General features: G+C 38.1%; 1 protein-coding gene across 7 annotated transcripts in view; it reads right to left on the reverse strand.

Annotated features, from left to right (window-relative positions):
- ARMH3 (armadillo like helical domain containing 3) overlaps nucleotides 1–15,006 on the reverse strand; it is a 207,615-nt gene that overhangs the window by 81,894 nt on the left and 110,715 nt on the right. Inside the window, exon 24 of one of the 7 annotated variants that reach the window (XM_023740969.1) lies at nucleotides 7,111–7,260. The exons of the other annotated variants lie outside the window; for them this stretch is intronic. Within the exon in view, the coding sequence (XP_023596737.1) occupies nucleotides 7,248–7,260 (13 nt within the window). The 3' untranslated portion in view covers nucleotides 7,111–7,247. Of the gene's footprint in view, nucleotides 1–7,110; nucleotides 7,261–15,006 lie in introns of those variants that run through there. 7 annotated transcript variants of the gene reach the window in all.

A 15,006-nucleotide genomic window follows, 5' to 3' on the forward strand; every position in this document is an offset into this window, starting at 1 on the left:
CAACCTAGGAAACGAACTCTTAAGGGCTATGCAAAACCAAAAGAATTACAACAGGGAACCAGAGAGGTTAATCTGTAAATGACAACAGCATCAGAACAATAAAACAGGGAATAAATGGTGTAGGTATAGAACCCTCTAATGGAGAGGAAGGCAAGGCGATACCAAGTAATAATAGAATGGTCCAAATATAGGAAGATAAGGGTAAATTTCAAGGTAACCACAAAGGAAGTTAACAAACCTACTCATCAAAATAAAGAAGAAAAACAAAGTCTCAGTAAAAACAAAAGAAATGAAAAAAAAAAAACCCATAAACAAAAGAAATTCAGCACAGGACAGTAAGAGGAACAAAGAAAACATCAGCACAACAAAAAAAAAGCACTACAAAATGCAATCCCACTCCTAGGAATATATCCTAGAAAAATAAGAGCTGTCACACGAATAGACATATGCACACCCATATTCACTGCAGCATGGTTCACAATAGCAAAAAGATGGAAACAACCTAGATGCCCATCAACAGATGAATGGATAAACAAACTATGGTACGTACACACAATGGAGTACTGTGCAAAGATAAAGAACAATGATCAATCTGTGAAGCATCCCATAACATGGATGAAACTGAAGGACATTATGCTGACTGAAATAAGTCAATCACAAAAGGACAAATATTGTATGAGATTTCTACTGTAAAAACTCAAGTAAAAGTTTACACCCAAAAAGTAACAATCTTTGTTGGTTATGAGGGATGGGAGGGGTAGGGGGGAAACTAAATAAACAATAGATAAGTGGTAACTTTGGTGAAGGGTGGGACAGTATACATTACTGGGGAAACCAGCACAACTTGTAGCAGGAAAGGTCATGGAAGCTCCACAGACACTTCCAACTCCCTGAGGGACTGAACTGCTGTGTGGAGGGCTGTGGGGACCATGGTCTCAAAGAACATCTAGCTCAATTGGCATAACACAGTTTATAAAGACAATGTTCTACATTCTACCTTGGTGAGTAGTATCTGGGGTCTTAAAAGCCTGTGAGCAGCCATCTAAGATACTCCACTAGTCTCACCTCTTTGGGAGCAAGGGAGAAGAGAACAGGATACAAGGAAAAGATTAGTCCGAAGGACTAATGGACCACAGCTACCAAGGCCTCCACCAGACTGAGTCCAGTACAGCTAGATGGTACCCGGCTACCACCACTGACTGCTCTGACCGGGATCACAACAGAGGGTCCTGGACACAGCTGGAAAAGAATGCAGAACAAAATTCTAACTCACAAAAAACCCTCCAGATTTACTGGCCTGACAGACTGGAGAAACCCCGAGAGTATGGCCCCCGGACACCCTTTTAGCTCAGTGGTGAAGTCACTCCCAAAGTTCACCGTTCAGCCAGGGACTGGACAGCCTCATAAAACAAAACGGCACTAATGAGGCATAGCAGTCCAGGGACAAGGACTAGAAGGCAGGAGGGGACAGGAAAGCTGGTGATAGGGAACCCAAAGTTGAGAAGGGGCAGTGTTGACATGTCGTGGGGTTGTTAACCATTATCATAGGGCAAATATGTGTACTAACTGTTTAATGAGAAACTATTTTTTCTGCAAACCTTCATCTAAGGTATAAAAAAAAAAAAAAAAAAAGAGAGAATCATCTATGTGAGATCAAAGTGACAACAGCAACTCAAAAGGTTTGATGGGAAGCCTAGGGTGCAGCCAATTGAAGATAATGGTGATGGCATACTTTGGAAAAGGATAGTGAGAATAGCAGCACAACTGGAAGAATGTAATCGATGTCACTGAATTTTACATGTAGAAACTTTGGAAATGGTGTAACTTTGGCTATGTATATTTTCACCCAAAAAAAAGGTCCTCTAAGGTCAGGAAGGGAGAGTGTTGACATGTAGTGGGGTTGTTAACCGATGTCATAAAACAATATGTGTACTGACTGTTTAATGAGAAACTATTTGTTCTGTAAACCTTCATCTAAAGTACAGTTAAACTAAAAAAAAAAAAAAAAAAACACACACACACTGAGTGAAAGAAGCCAGATACAAAAGAGGACTACTATATGATTCCATTTATATGAAGTTTAAACACGGGCAAAACTAATGTATGGTAAGAGAAGTGACAAAAGGGAAAAAGGGCTACTGACTGGAAAGGGAGGGAGATGAGCAAACTTTTTGGGTGATGGTATACACATATGCAGAAAGTTGTTCAGTCATACATCTAAGATTTTGCACATTCTACCATATGTAAATAATACCTCAATTATAAAGAAACAAAAATCTGGCTTTGTGGGTTGGTAACATTCTATTAAGGTGAGTGGTTCACAGACATTCATTTTATGATCAAGCTTTATAACATATATATTAATAAATACTCTTTATAATTTATCCAGTAAGAATTTAATTCAGAATAAATGGGCAAAAGGAGCAGATTTTAATCCATCCCTACCTGAAACCCATATAGTAAACTGACCCACCAGAAAGATGAGGTACAGTCAAAATCCTCGTCAGAAATTTCCTGCCCCCTGCCACCCAAAACGAGCTCCAACCAGGGTTGGTTACCCCTGCTGCCTTTTCAGAGGTGTCACCAAGATGAATGCATGAGGCCAATGGCAATCAAATTTCTCTGGAGCTTCCCTGAGAATGAGGATTTTCATCATATGAACATGGTGTCAAACGAGAGAGAAATTAATGTTCTTCCGTGTGCAGGGTAGTGAAAATGCATTAGCACACCCTGTGTTTGACATCCCACTCACATGTTATTGGTTTTAGAAGAAATTATATAGAAACCAATTAGAACAAAAAATCTCATTAAACCTCTTACAACAGGAGCCCACTTTGCTAGAGCATGCACAATATCTAGGCTCCAGGGAGAAATGTATAATCAAGGTAAAATTAATCAAAACCTACATAAAAAGAACAACAACAGACAGTTTAAGAAGAAAATCTTTCCTCAGAGTTAGAAATTCCTGAAGTCTGATCACTGAGTATATGATTCTGCTTATTATTATCTTTCACTATGTAACACTATATTTATAATTAGGCTGCTATCACAGCAAAATGACAGTAAAATGCAGACACAATTCATTTAACAATTAATCTACTGGAGCTAAAAATTCTTACCATGTCATTAATTGCCAGTTAAAACAATGCCTCAGTTTCAGATTATCAGATACCTTCTTTTAAGAACCCATGGGAAGTGCAATGTACAAGGCAAAGCTTGTTTAGAGGAGAACTAGCAAGCAGCAGTGATTCACACTTTTCTCTCCCTAAGGGCCTCAACTCAGAAGAGCCTTTATTGTGACCACCATGCTTACTAGTAATTAAAAGAGAAAACAATAAAGAGCATCTTTCTTGCTAAGGCTCTCCCATCCACCCTCACTCGAAAGCTGCCTGTTTACTGCCCTTTACCTGTATTCTCAAACTTCTCAATATAAAAACAAATGCTTTTGTATGAATATTACTGATTTATACATGTGATGAATGTTAAAATGGCAAATGTTTTGTTACATATATATTTACTACAATTAAAAAAAAAAAAAAAAGAATGCCTACTACATCCCCTTCCCCCCTTTTAATTTCTTAACTGATGAATTGCTCTGCTGAGGTTACGGGAGAGTAGGAGGCAAGAGGGAGCTTTGAGCCACTCTGTGAAGGCTGTTGCCCCTGGTTTTTCTATAAAAGGATCTTATTTTTCTAGTCTGGCCCTGGCTGATGATTCGTCACCCACAATCTTTTTCTTATAACATATATTCCTTACAAACAGCTTTGCAGTTGTTTCTTAAGGAATTTTTTCAGTCTTCAAGGCCATTTTCTATAATAGCAGCAAGCCGAAGCCCAGAAAGGAGACGGATTAGTCCCAATCTTCCACCAAATCAGTAAACGGAGTCAGGATCAGATCAAAGCATTTGGACAAACATACAGATGGCATATTTCTCAAATATGCTGCTGATACAAAGTTGCAAAAGATAACCAATACATAGAATTGACATAATCAGGATTCAAAAAATATCCTGGTAAGTTAAAAAGATGAGGAGAAACCAACAAGACACGTTTTAACAAGGATAAAGAGTTGAATTTACATTAGTTTAAAAAAATTAAACAAGATATTCAGAAGACTCATCAAAACAGTAACAGTAGCTATCTCTGGATGGTGGGATTTCAGATGATTTTACTTTGTTCTTTATATTTGCCTTCATTATTTAAATTTTTTATAGTGAGTAGTTAGCATTTTTTTTTAAAAACCACCACCACAACCAAAAACAAACAAACCACTACCAACTGAACAAGGAGAAGATGGAAGAGAGCTGGCTTGACAGCACAGCACTTTAAGCAGATTTGAAGGTTTTAGTGGGACACAAGCTTGCTATGAGCCAACAATGTGATTCAGCTGCTAGAAATCTAATGCAACTGGAGGCTGCAAATAAAATATGTCCATATCATGGGTTGCTAACAGTCTCCCTGTAATCTGAGCTAGTCAGATCATATCTGGATCCAGTTCTAGGTGTCAATCTACTACATATTTATTGAATGCTTATTTGATACAGGCACATCCTAATACCATACTTTAAGAGATAAACTGAGAAGTTAGAACATGACCAAAGGACAATTACAGTATGCCAGAGGTTTTGAAACCATGTCATATGAAGAACGACTGAGGAAAAAACGGTGTTTTGCCTACAGAAGGGCAGTAGTATACATGATAGCCCTTCAGACAGCTGAAGAAGTTAACATGTAGAAGACAGCAAACTTTTTGGTATTGCACCTGAAGGCAAGACATTCCTATCATTTTTAAGTTAAGAAAGGGATTCCCATCATGTTTAAAACTGAACAGTTTGTAGTCTAAAAGAAACTGGAGTAGATGCCAGTTTAGGTCCTTCAGCTCTATGGTTCTGTGATCTAGGCACTGATAATTAGTCAAAGTTCAATAGAAAAAAAAAAGGATGTCTAGCACCTTAGCCATTCTGGTATAAACCTGTTCCCTGGCCAGAGAATGTGGAATGACTAGGTTCCTGGGAAGCCAAGAAGACTTCTCTTACTGTTCATAATAATCCAGGGAAACCTAAAGTTTCATCTGCTGAAGAGTTGTCTATTTGGGTTTGCTAATTGGATAATATGGAAACCCCGGTGGTGTAGTGGTTAAGCGCTATGGCTGCTAACCAAAAAGGCTGGCAGTTTGAATGTACCAGGCACTCCTTGGAAACTCTACGGGGCAGTTCTACTCTGTCCTATAGGGTTGCTCGCTATGAGTCAGAATCTACTCAATGGCAACCAGTTTGGTTTTTGGTTTTATTCTAGGTCACCATGACTGTCCCTCTGGTTCTCAACTCTTAGCATTTAGAAAGAGTTACACAGATAAGGAAACAGTGACAGAAACAGAAGAATCAAGAAGTGTTCCTCAAATCACAGGCTTCTAAAGAAACAATCCCCAAAAAGGATCTAAGTTTTCTGGGTTTGTTCTTGTTCTATTTTTTGTGTGTGTTCTCTCTCTCTCTCACACAAACATATCATACTTTCTCTCATTCATTCTCTTCTCCTTCTTATTCTTTTATTTTCCCCCTCATGGGTAAATGCAATTTATTTATTTTTTACCCCCAGGAATTTCTGAGGCGCCTCTGGGTGGACTCAAACATCTAACCTTTCTTTTTTTTTTTTAATTTTACTTTAGATGAAGGTTTACAGAACAAACTAGCTTCTCATTAAACAGTTAGTACACATATTGTTCTATGACATTGGTTAACAACCCCACGACATGTCAGCACTCTCCCTTCTCGACCTGGGGTTCCCTATTACCAGCTTTCCTGTCCCCTTCTGCCTTCTAGTTGTTGCCCCGGGCTGGTGTGCCTCTTCAGTCTCCTTTTGTTTTATGGACCTGTCTAATCTTTGGCTGAAGGGTGAACCTCAGGAGTGACTTCATTACTGAGCTAAAAGGGTGTCTGGGGGCCATACTTTCAGGGTTTCTCCAGTCTACCAGGCCAGTAAGCCTGTTTTTGTGTGTGTGTGTGTGTGTGAGTTAGAATTTTATTCTACATTTTTCTCCAGCTCTGTCCGGGACCCTCTATTGTGATCCCTGTAAAAATAGTCAGTGGTGGTAGCCGAGCACCATCTTGTTGTACTGGACTCAGTCTGGTAGAGACTGTGGTAGTTGTGGTCCACAAGTTCTTTGGACTAATCTTTCCCTTGTATCTTTAGTTTTCTTCATTCCCCCTTGCTCCCGAAGGGGTGAGACCAGTGGAGTATCTTAGATGGCCACTCACAGGCTTTTAAGACCCCAGACACTACTCACTGAAGTAGAATGTAGAACATTTTCTTTATAAACTATGTTATGCCAGTTGAGCTAGATATTCCCTGAGACCATGGTCCCCACAGCCCTCAGCCCAGCAATTCGGTCCCTCAGGGAGTCTGGATGTGTCTATAGAGCTTCCATGACCTTGCCTTGGACAAGTTGTGTCAGCTTCCCCAGAACTGTGTACTGCCTTACCCTTCACCAAAGTTACCACTTCTCTGTAATTTAGTGTTTTCCCATCCCCCTCCCTCGGAACCATTAAAGATTTTTTCTTTTTATGTGTAAATCTTTTCATGAGTTTTTATAATAGTGGTCTCATATAATATTTGTCCTTTTGTGACTGACTTATTTCACTCAGCATAATGCCCTCCAGATTCATCCATGTTGTGCAATGCCTTGCAGCTTCATCATTGTTCTTTATTGTTGCTCAGTACTCCACTGTGTGCAAGTACCATAGTTTGTTTATCCATTCATCTGCTGATGGGCATCTAAGTCTTTTCCACCTTTTTGCTGTTGAATAATGCTGCAATGAAGATGGGTGTGCATATGTCTATTCGTGTGACAGCTCTTATTTCTCTAGGATATATTCCTAGAAGTGGGATTGCTGGATCATATCGTTATTTCTATTTCTAGCTTTCTAAGGGAGCACCTACCATTTTCCAAAATGGTTGTACCATTTTGCATTCCCACCAGCAGTGTACAAGAGTTCCAATCTCCCCTCAGCCTCTTCAACATTTGTTATTTTCTGTTTTTTTGATTCGTGCCAGTAGTGCCGGGGTGAGATGGTATCTCATTATGGTTTTGATTTGCATTTCTCTAATGGCTAGTGAGCACGAGCATTTCGCGTGTCTGTTAGCCGCCTGAATGTCTTCTTTGGTGAAGTGTCTGTTCATTTCCGTTGCCTATTTTTTAATTGGATTATTTGTCTTTCCCTCTTATTCTTGCTGTTCCCAGGTGTTTGATGCTTACCTAAAGAAACTGGAAATAGCATATAGTAGGTCCTGCTGATTAAAAGATTAGCAGATTAAAGGACATATGACAGACGGTTCATCTCAGAAACCCATAAAAAGTTAATGCTAAGCTTAAAACCTAAAGTTAATTTACCATACCATAAAATTATAGATAGGAGAGCCAATAAATTACTAATGAGACAAGCGCAAACTAGAGTCCTTTGTTATGTAAATACATATTTACGGAAACAAAGGCTCAAGGCTGCAAACCTAAAGAGAGAATCTGCTCTCCTGCCATGTGTGGGGTAAGCCCTGGCAGTGCAATGGTTAAGTGCTCGGCTGCTAACTGAATGGCTGGCATTTCGAACTCACCAGCCACTCCATGGGAGAAAGATGTGTCAGTCTGCTTCCATAAAGATTTACAGCCTTGGAAACCCTATGAGGCAGTTCTACTCTGTCCTATAGGGTTGCTATCAGTTGGAATTGACAGCAATGGGTTTGGGTTTTTGTTTTTGTTTTTTTGGCCACATGGGGGCCATTCACTCACATATGTGGGATCAAAGGTTAGAACATTCTGGAGGAAACTGTCAATCATCCATTTATCCTCTAGTGTTCTCAGCAATTTCACCTGCAAATATCTGCTTAGAACAAAGCCCTTCCAATTTACCTCAAGCTCCAGGACTCTTAGCTACCTGTAGTCAGCAGGAAGCAGCTACTCCACTGTGACTGGCTCAGTCACAAAGGCAGTCCTTCCCAACCACCTCCAAAAGGCTCAAGAACATGGCATAATTCATTAAGAGAAAAATGTCAGTGTAATTAACAAGCAAAAAAGACTGCCAAACCAAGGTCACTAGATACACACAAAATCTTCCTCCACTAACTCAGAATTATGATAAAATGCTCTTATAAAGTTCCTTAAGTTGGCCATTCACATTTCTATGAAACCCAAGCCTTCACTAAGAGTGAGGCCCCCATACCATAGGCCTCAACTGATACTCTCAGAGCACACACCTGGAACCCACTAAGGAGATCCTTCTATTTCACAGTCCAGTAACTCTGTTCAGAACAGAGGGCTAACTCAAGGCTGACTTCTTTTCTTCTAGGAGCCATATCCAGAAATAGTTCATCTAGCCCAATAAAAACAGGCCACAATCAGCAGCCTCTACCTTACTGGGAGAAAATGAGATGTAAAAGACAGGGAACAGGACAAAAACATCTTATACAAACTGCTGATTCCAGACATAAAGGAACAGACAGAACAACTAACTCCTTCACCCACCCCACATCAAAGTATTGTGCCCTTCTCTCAAAATTATAAACCCTCCCAAACAAATGCTCACCAATTAGCATTGTCACTTTTGTACCTGAACACTTTCTTTGCTATAAAGCTCAAAATGCAGGCATCAAGAGCCAATGAGTTCTGATGGTTCACATTTGAGTACAGGAAAAGAAATAGTTGCGGACTATCAGCTCACTAAGGAAAAGAAACAGGATCTAGAATGGTGTGTTTAATACCTATATATGGACAAAATCTCCTACAAAGGTAGTATGTATCTAAAGTCTAAATACAGACTTCCTCCCCACTATCATCTACTCCCAGTACCAGATATCATAAAGTGGACAACATGAGAGTCCGCTTTTTGAAACACAGGCAGTCTCCAAGTTACGAATGAGATCCATTCCTAAGTGTGTCTTTAAAAATTTGTAAGTAAGTCAGAACAGGTGCATATGGTTCTTATTTAGACTTACTTTAGTGCAAGAAGGAAGGCCTGGTGGTGCAGCTGCCAACCAAAAAGTCAGCGGTTTGAATCCACCAGCCGCTCGGCAGGAGAAAGAAGCAACAGTATGCTTCTGTAAAGATTTACAGCCTTGGAAACCCTATAGGGCAGTTCTACTCTGTCCTGTAGGGTTGCTATGAACTGTAATCGGCTTGACAGCAGTGGGTTTGGTTTGGTTTAGTGCAAGAAAAGGCTTGAAGCCGTCAATGATTTAAAAGCCATATGCACAGCAAGTGAAGGCGATTGTGATGAAGAATTTGTTGCAAGTAGGGGTTGGTTCCTTGCAAGTAGGGGTTGGTTTCAATCCTTTCAGAATGAGGGCAAATTTACGTAACATTAAAGGGCAAGTCCAAGTTATCCTAAATCGGATGTTTGTAACATGGGGACTTACCATATATGAAATTCCTCCTTTTTAGTCTGTGTTTTGTAAATAAAGTTTACTTAAATGAATATTGCATGTGTATGCTATTTACAGCTACAGCGGAGTAACGTGACGAGCCCTGGTGGTGCAGTGGTAAAAGCACTTGGCTGCTAACCGAAAGGTTGGCAGTTCGAACTCACCAGCCGCTCTGCAGGAGAAAAATGTGGCAGTCTGCTTCTGTAAGGATTTGTAGCCTTGGAAACCATATGGGGCAGTTCTACTCTGTCCTATAGGGTCTCTATGAGTTGGAATAGACTACAACAGTGAGTTTGGTTTTGGCTTTTCAGGAGTAACATTTCTGTATTTCACTGGAATTAAGTCTGTATAAATCTGAAGCTGATTCTGATAAATTAAAATGTATATGGTAAGCCCTAGAGCAACCGCTATGGAAATAACAAAACAAAACAAAACAAAAGTAAAAAATCATCATAGAAATTAAAATGCTACATTAGACAATATTCACTTACTGCAAAAGAAAGCAGCAAGGAGGAAGAGAGGAGCAAAAAGACCCGAAACATATAGAAATCAAAAAGTTAAATGGCAGGCATAAATCCAACTATATCAATAGTAACATTAAATGTGAATGGATTAAACCATCCAATCAAAAGGCAGAAATTGTCAGACTGGATAAAAAACAAGGTCCAACTATATGCTGTCTACAAAAGATTCACTTTATATTCAAAGATGCAAAGAGATCAAAAGTAAAGAAATGGAAAAAGATATATCATGCAAACAGCAATTAAAAAAAAAAAGGTGAAGTGGCTATACTAACATCAGACAAAACAGACTTTAACACAAAAGAAAAAAGTTACTGGAAATAAAAAGGGACATCTTACAATGATAAAAGTGTTACTTTTATGGTATTACAGTAAATTAACTTTAGGTTTTAAACTTAGCATTAACTTTTTATGAGTACCTGAGATGAATCATCTGTCATATGTCCTTTAATTTGCTAATCTTTTAATCAATCAATCTGGAAGATATAACAATCATAAACATATATGCACCTAACAAAAGGGCCCAAAAATACATGAAGCAAAACCTGACAGAAACGAAGGGAGAAATAGATAATCCAACAGTAATAACTGGAGGCTTCAATACCCCATTTTCAATAACGTATAGAAAAATTAGGCAGAAGATCAACAGAGAAATAGAAGACGAACAAAACTATAAACCAACTAGATCTAACAGAAATTTACAGAACACTCCACCCAACAATCGCAGAATATCAATTTTTCTCAAGAGCACATGAAACATTCTCCAAGGGAGAACACATGTTACACCCTACAACTCAATTCAAAAAAATTTAAAGGACATAAGTAAAGCAAAGTATGTTCTTCCACCACAATGGAATGAAATTAGAAATGAATAACAGGAAGAAATTTGGCAAACTCATAACACTACTAAATAACCAGTAGGTAAAAGAAGAAATCAAAAGGGAAATTAGAATATACTTTGAGACGAATGAGAATGAAGACCCAACATACCAAAACTTAAGGTGTGCAGCTAAAGTAGTGCTTCGAGGGAAATTTATAGCTGCAGATTCCTATATTAAAGAAGAAGAAAGATCTCAAATCAATATCCTAATCATCCACCTTAAACACTGGAAAAAGAAGAGCAACCTAAACAAGCAAGGGGAAGGAAAGAAATAATAAAGACTTGCATAGAAATTACTAAAACAGAGAACAGAAAAATCAATAAAACTGAAAGCTTGTTCTTTAAAAAGATCAACAAAGTTAACAAACTTTTAACTAAACTGACCAAGGAAAAAAAGAGAGAAAACTCAAATTACTAGGATGAAAAATGGAGGAGGGGACACTGCTACCAACCTTAGAAAAATAAAATAATTATAAAGGAAACTATGAAGAACTGTATGCTAATAAATTAGACAACTTAGATGAAATGGAAAATTCCTAGAAAGACACAAACTACTAAAACTGACTCAAGAAGAAACAGACAATCTGAACAGACCTATAAAGAGATTAAATTAGTTATCAAAGGTCTACCCACAGAACTAAAACCATAAAACTCTTAGAACAAAACACAGAGGTAATGCTTTGGGACCTAGTTTTCAACAATAGATTGTTAGATATGATACCAAAAGCACGAGTAACAAAAGACAAAATAGATAAATTGGATTCATCAAAATTAAAAATGTTTGTATATCAGAGAATTATCAACAGGGTGAACCTACAGAATGGGTTTAATATGCAGACTGTATAACAAACTCCTACAACTCAACAACAAAAAGACAAACAACCCAATCGAAAAATGAGCATAGGCCAGCTACCATTACTGAACACTTTGATCAAAGATTCTATGGAAGAATCCTGATAGAAACAGGGAAAATACAGAACAGAATTTCCAATTCTCATGGAATCCAGACTTTCTGGAGCCATGGTGACTGGATGAACTACTGAAACTACTGCCCTGAGAAAATTTTTAAACCTTAAACCAAAAATATCCCCTGAAGTTTTCTTAAAACCAAACAATATTTAGCTTAACTAGTAAGAATGTCTGCCTTGAGCATTGTGCTCTTTTAAAATCTATCTATACAGGATCAAACTGACAACAGCAACTCAAAAGATTAGATAGGAAACTTAGGGGGCAGTGAGTTTATGCTAATGGGGAGGAATAAGTTGGAAAAGGAAGGTGAGAATGTTTGCACAACTCAAAGAATGTAATCAATATCACTGAACTGTATATGTAGAAACTGTTGAACTGGTGTACGTTCTGCTGTGTATATTCTCAACAACAACAATAAAAATAAATTATTTTTAAAAATGGGCACAGGACTTCAATAGACATTTCACCAAAAAAGATATACAAAGGCAAATAAGCACATGAAAAGATGTTCAATGTCATTAGGTAAATGCAAATCGAAACCACAATGAGGTACTACTTCACATCCATTATGGTGGCTATTATCAGAAAAACGGAAAATAACAAGTGTTAACAAGGATGCGGAGAAATTGGAACCCTCTTGCACTACTAGTGGAAATGTAAAATTGGACAGCCTCTGTGGAAAATAGTTTGGCAGTTTCTCCAAAAGTTAAACATAAAATTACCATAAAAAAACCAAAAGCAAACTGGTCGCTGTTGAGTTGATTCCGACTCATAGCAACCCTATCTAAAATTACCATATGACACACGCAGCCAATTCCACTCCTAGATATACATTGAAAAAATTTGAAAGCAGGGACTCAAACAGATACTAATACAGCAATGTTCATAGCAACATTATTCACAATGGCCAAAAGGTAGAAACAACCAAAGTACCCATCAACAGATGAATGAATAAACAAAATGTGTTACAGCCATACAATGGAATATTATTTAGTTAAAAGAGAAATGAAGTTCTGATACATGCTACAACATTGATGATGCTTGAAAACATCATGCTGAATGAAAAAAGTCAGACACTAAAGGACAAATATTGTATGATCCCCTATGAAATACCTAGATTAGGCAAATACACAGAGACCAAAGTTTACTAGTGGCTACCAGGCGTGAATAGGAGAGGAAATAGAAGATAAACAGAGTTACCGATAAAGGGGTACAGAGTTTCTGTTAAGGGTGATTAAAAAAATTGGAAATGGATAATGTGATGGCTGCACAACATAGTGAATGTAATTAAGGTCACTGAATTGTACACATAAAAATGGTTAAAATGGCACAGTGGTTAAGACCTTGGCTGCTAACCAAAAGGTCAGCAGTTCAAATCCACCAGCCGCTCTATGGGGCAGTTCTACTCTGTCCTATAGGGTCACTATCAGTCGGAACCGACTCAACAGCAACAGGTTTGGTTTATTTATATATATATATATATATGTGTGTGTGTGTGTGTGTGTGTGTGTATATACACACATATATATATATGTCCACATTAAATTTTTAAAAAACTACCTACAAAGAAAGCCCCCAGGCCCACATGACCACACTGGTAAATTCTACCAATATTTAAAGATGAACTAACACCAATTCTTCACAAATTCTTCCAAAAAACAGAAGAGGAGGGAGGAACTCATTCTATGAGGCCAGAATTACCCTGATACCAAAACCTGACAAAGACACCACAAGAACGAAAACTTGAGACCGTTACCTCTTATGAATATACAGTATATATGCAAGAATCCTCAGTAAAATACTAGCAAGCTGAATCCAGCAACATATAAAAAGTCTTACACACCGTGATCAAGTGGGATTTATCCCGGGAATGCAAGGTTGGTTTAACATCCAAAAATCAATTAATGTAATGCACCATATCAATCAAATAAGAAACAACAATCACATGATCATCTCAATAGACACAGAAAAAGTATTTGATAAAATTCAACATCCTTTTACGATAAAAACACTCAACAAACTATGAAGAGAAGGGAACTTCTTCAATCTGATAAAGGGCATCTATGAAAAACCCACACCTAAATGTTTTTAATAAATTAAAACATAAGGCAGAAAATTTAAAACCGCATATAGTCCCTCCAAACAGATAAAAACACATCAGTGAGTATCCTTTCAGCTATACACATGTTCATTTGGGTCACATTTTTTCTCTCTTATTGTGGTAAAAAAATATAGATAATATTTGCCATTTCAACATTTCTCACATGCACAATTCAGTGACATTAATCACATTCATTATGTTGTGCAACCATCACCATTATCTGTTTCCAAATTTATCTGTCAACCTTAACAGAAACTCAGGAAGCACATCCTCTTTTACCACAATGACGACAAGAAAGCGGACCTCACCTGAAAGTAATAAAGTCAAGGTTTAATGTTGAAATAGCAACTCAAAGGACTGGAAGTGGTGGAAAACATAAACTCTCTCTACTTAAACTGTTTTCCACCAATGATGCCAAGGCACAGGCCAGCCACGTAAGCTCCAGTGCTGTCCCCGGAATATCATTCTGTACCTCTGGTCCCCACTAAGTCCATATGAGTGGGGCCAAGGAACTGATCAAAGCTGGATATGTAAGGGGCCTATTTATCTAGAATGATGTCCCATGCAGAACATCAGAACAGAGGCTGCTAAGGACCCCAGACTTGCACCAAACAAAAAATAACAACAATGAACGTCTAAACAGCACTAACTATGTGCCAGGCACTAATCTAACTGCTTTACACATTTTGTCATTTAATCATCACTACAATGACACAGGTTCCATTATTATCTCCACTTTACGAACGAGGAAACTCAAGCAAAGAGTGGTTAAATAACTTGCCCAAAGTATATGGTAGAGCTGGGACCCAAACTCAAACAACCTGACTCTAGTTTCTGCTCTTAACCATGAAGTTATGCTGTCTCTTAAACAGCAAAAGAATGAGCAAAAGCAGAATTACCTAAACAAACAAAAATGGGGACATGCAGAAAAAATGTGAAGAGGCTCCACTTCTATCCCTAATAAGTTAAGTTCCAAATTCAGCCTGATTCAAGTTATGAGATCAGAGATACGGCTATCTCAAAAAAGCAAAGTGGAAGAAGACTCCAAGGGAACTTTAGGTTGAGGTCAGGAGGGGTTTTATATGCTAAAGTCACACTCACCGAAAATCACAATAGCCTTCAACTGAA

Source organism: Trichechus manatus, unplaced genomic scaffold, assembly GCF_000243295.1.
Source record: "Trichechus manatus latirostris isolate Lorelei unplaced genomic scaffold, TriManLat1.0 scaffold00007, whole genome shotgun sequence".
In the NCBI taxonomy this organism is placed as follows: Eukaryota; Metazoa; Chordata; class Mammalia; order Sirenia; family Trichechidae; genus Trichechus; species Trichechus manatus.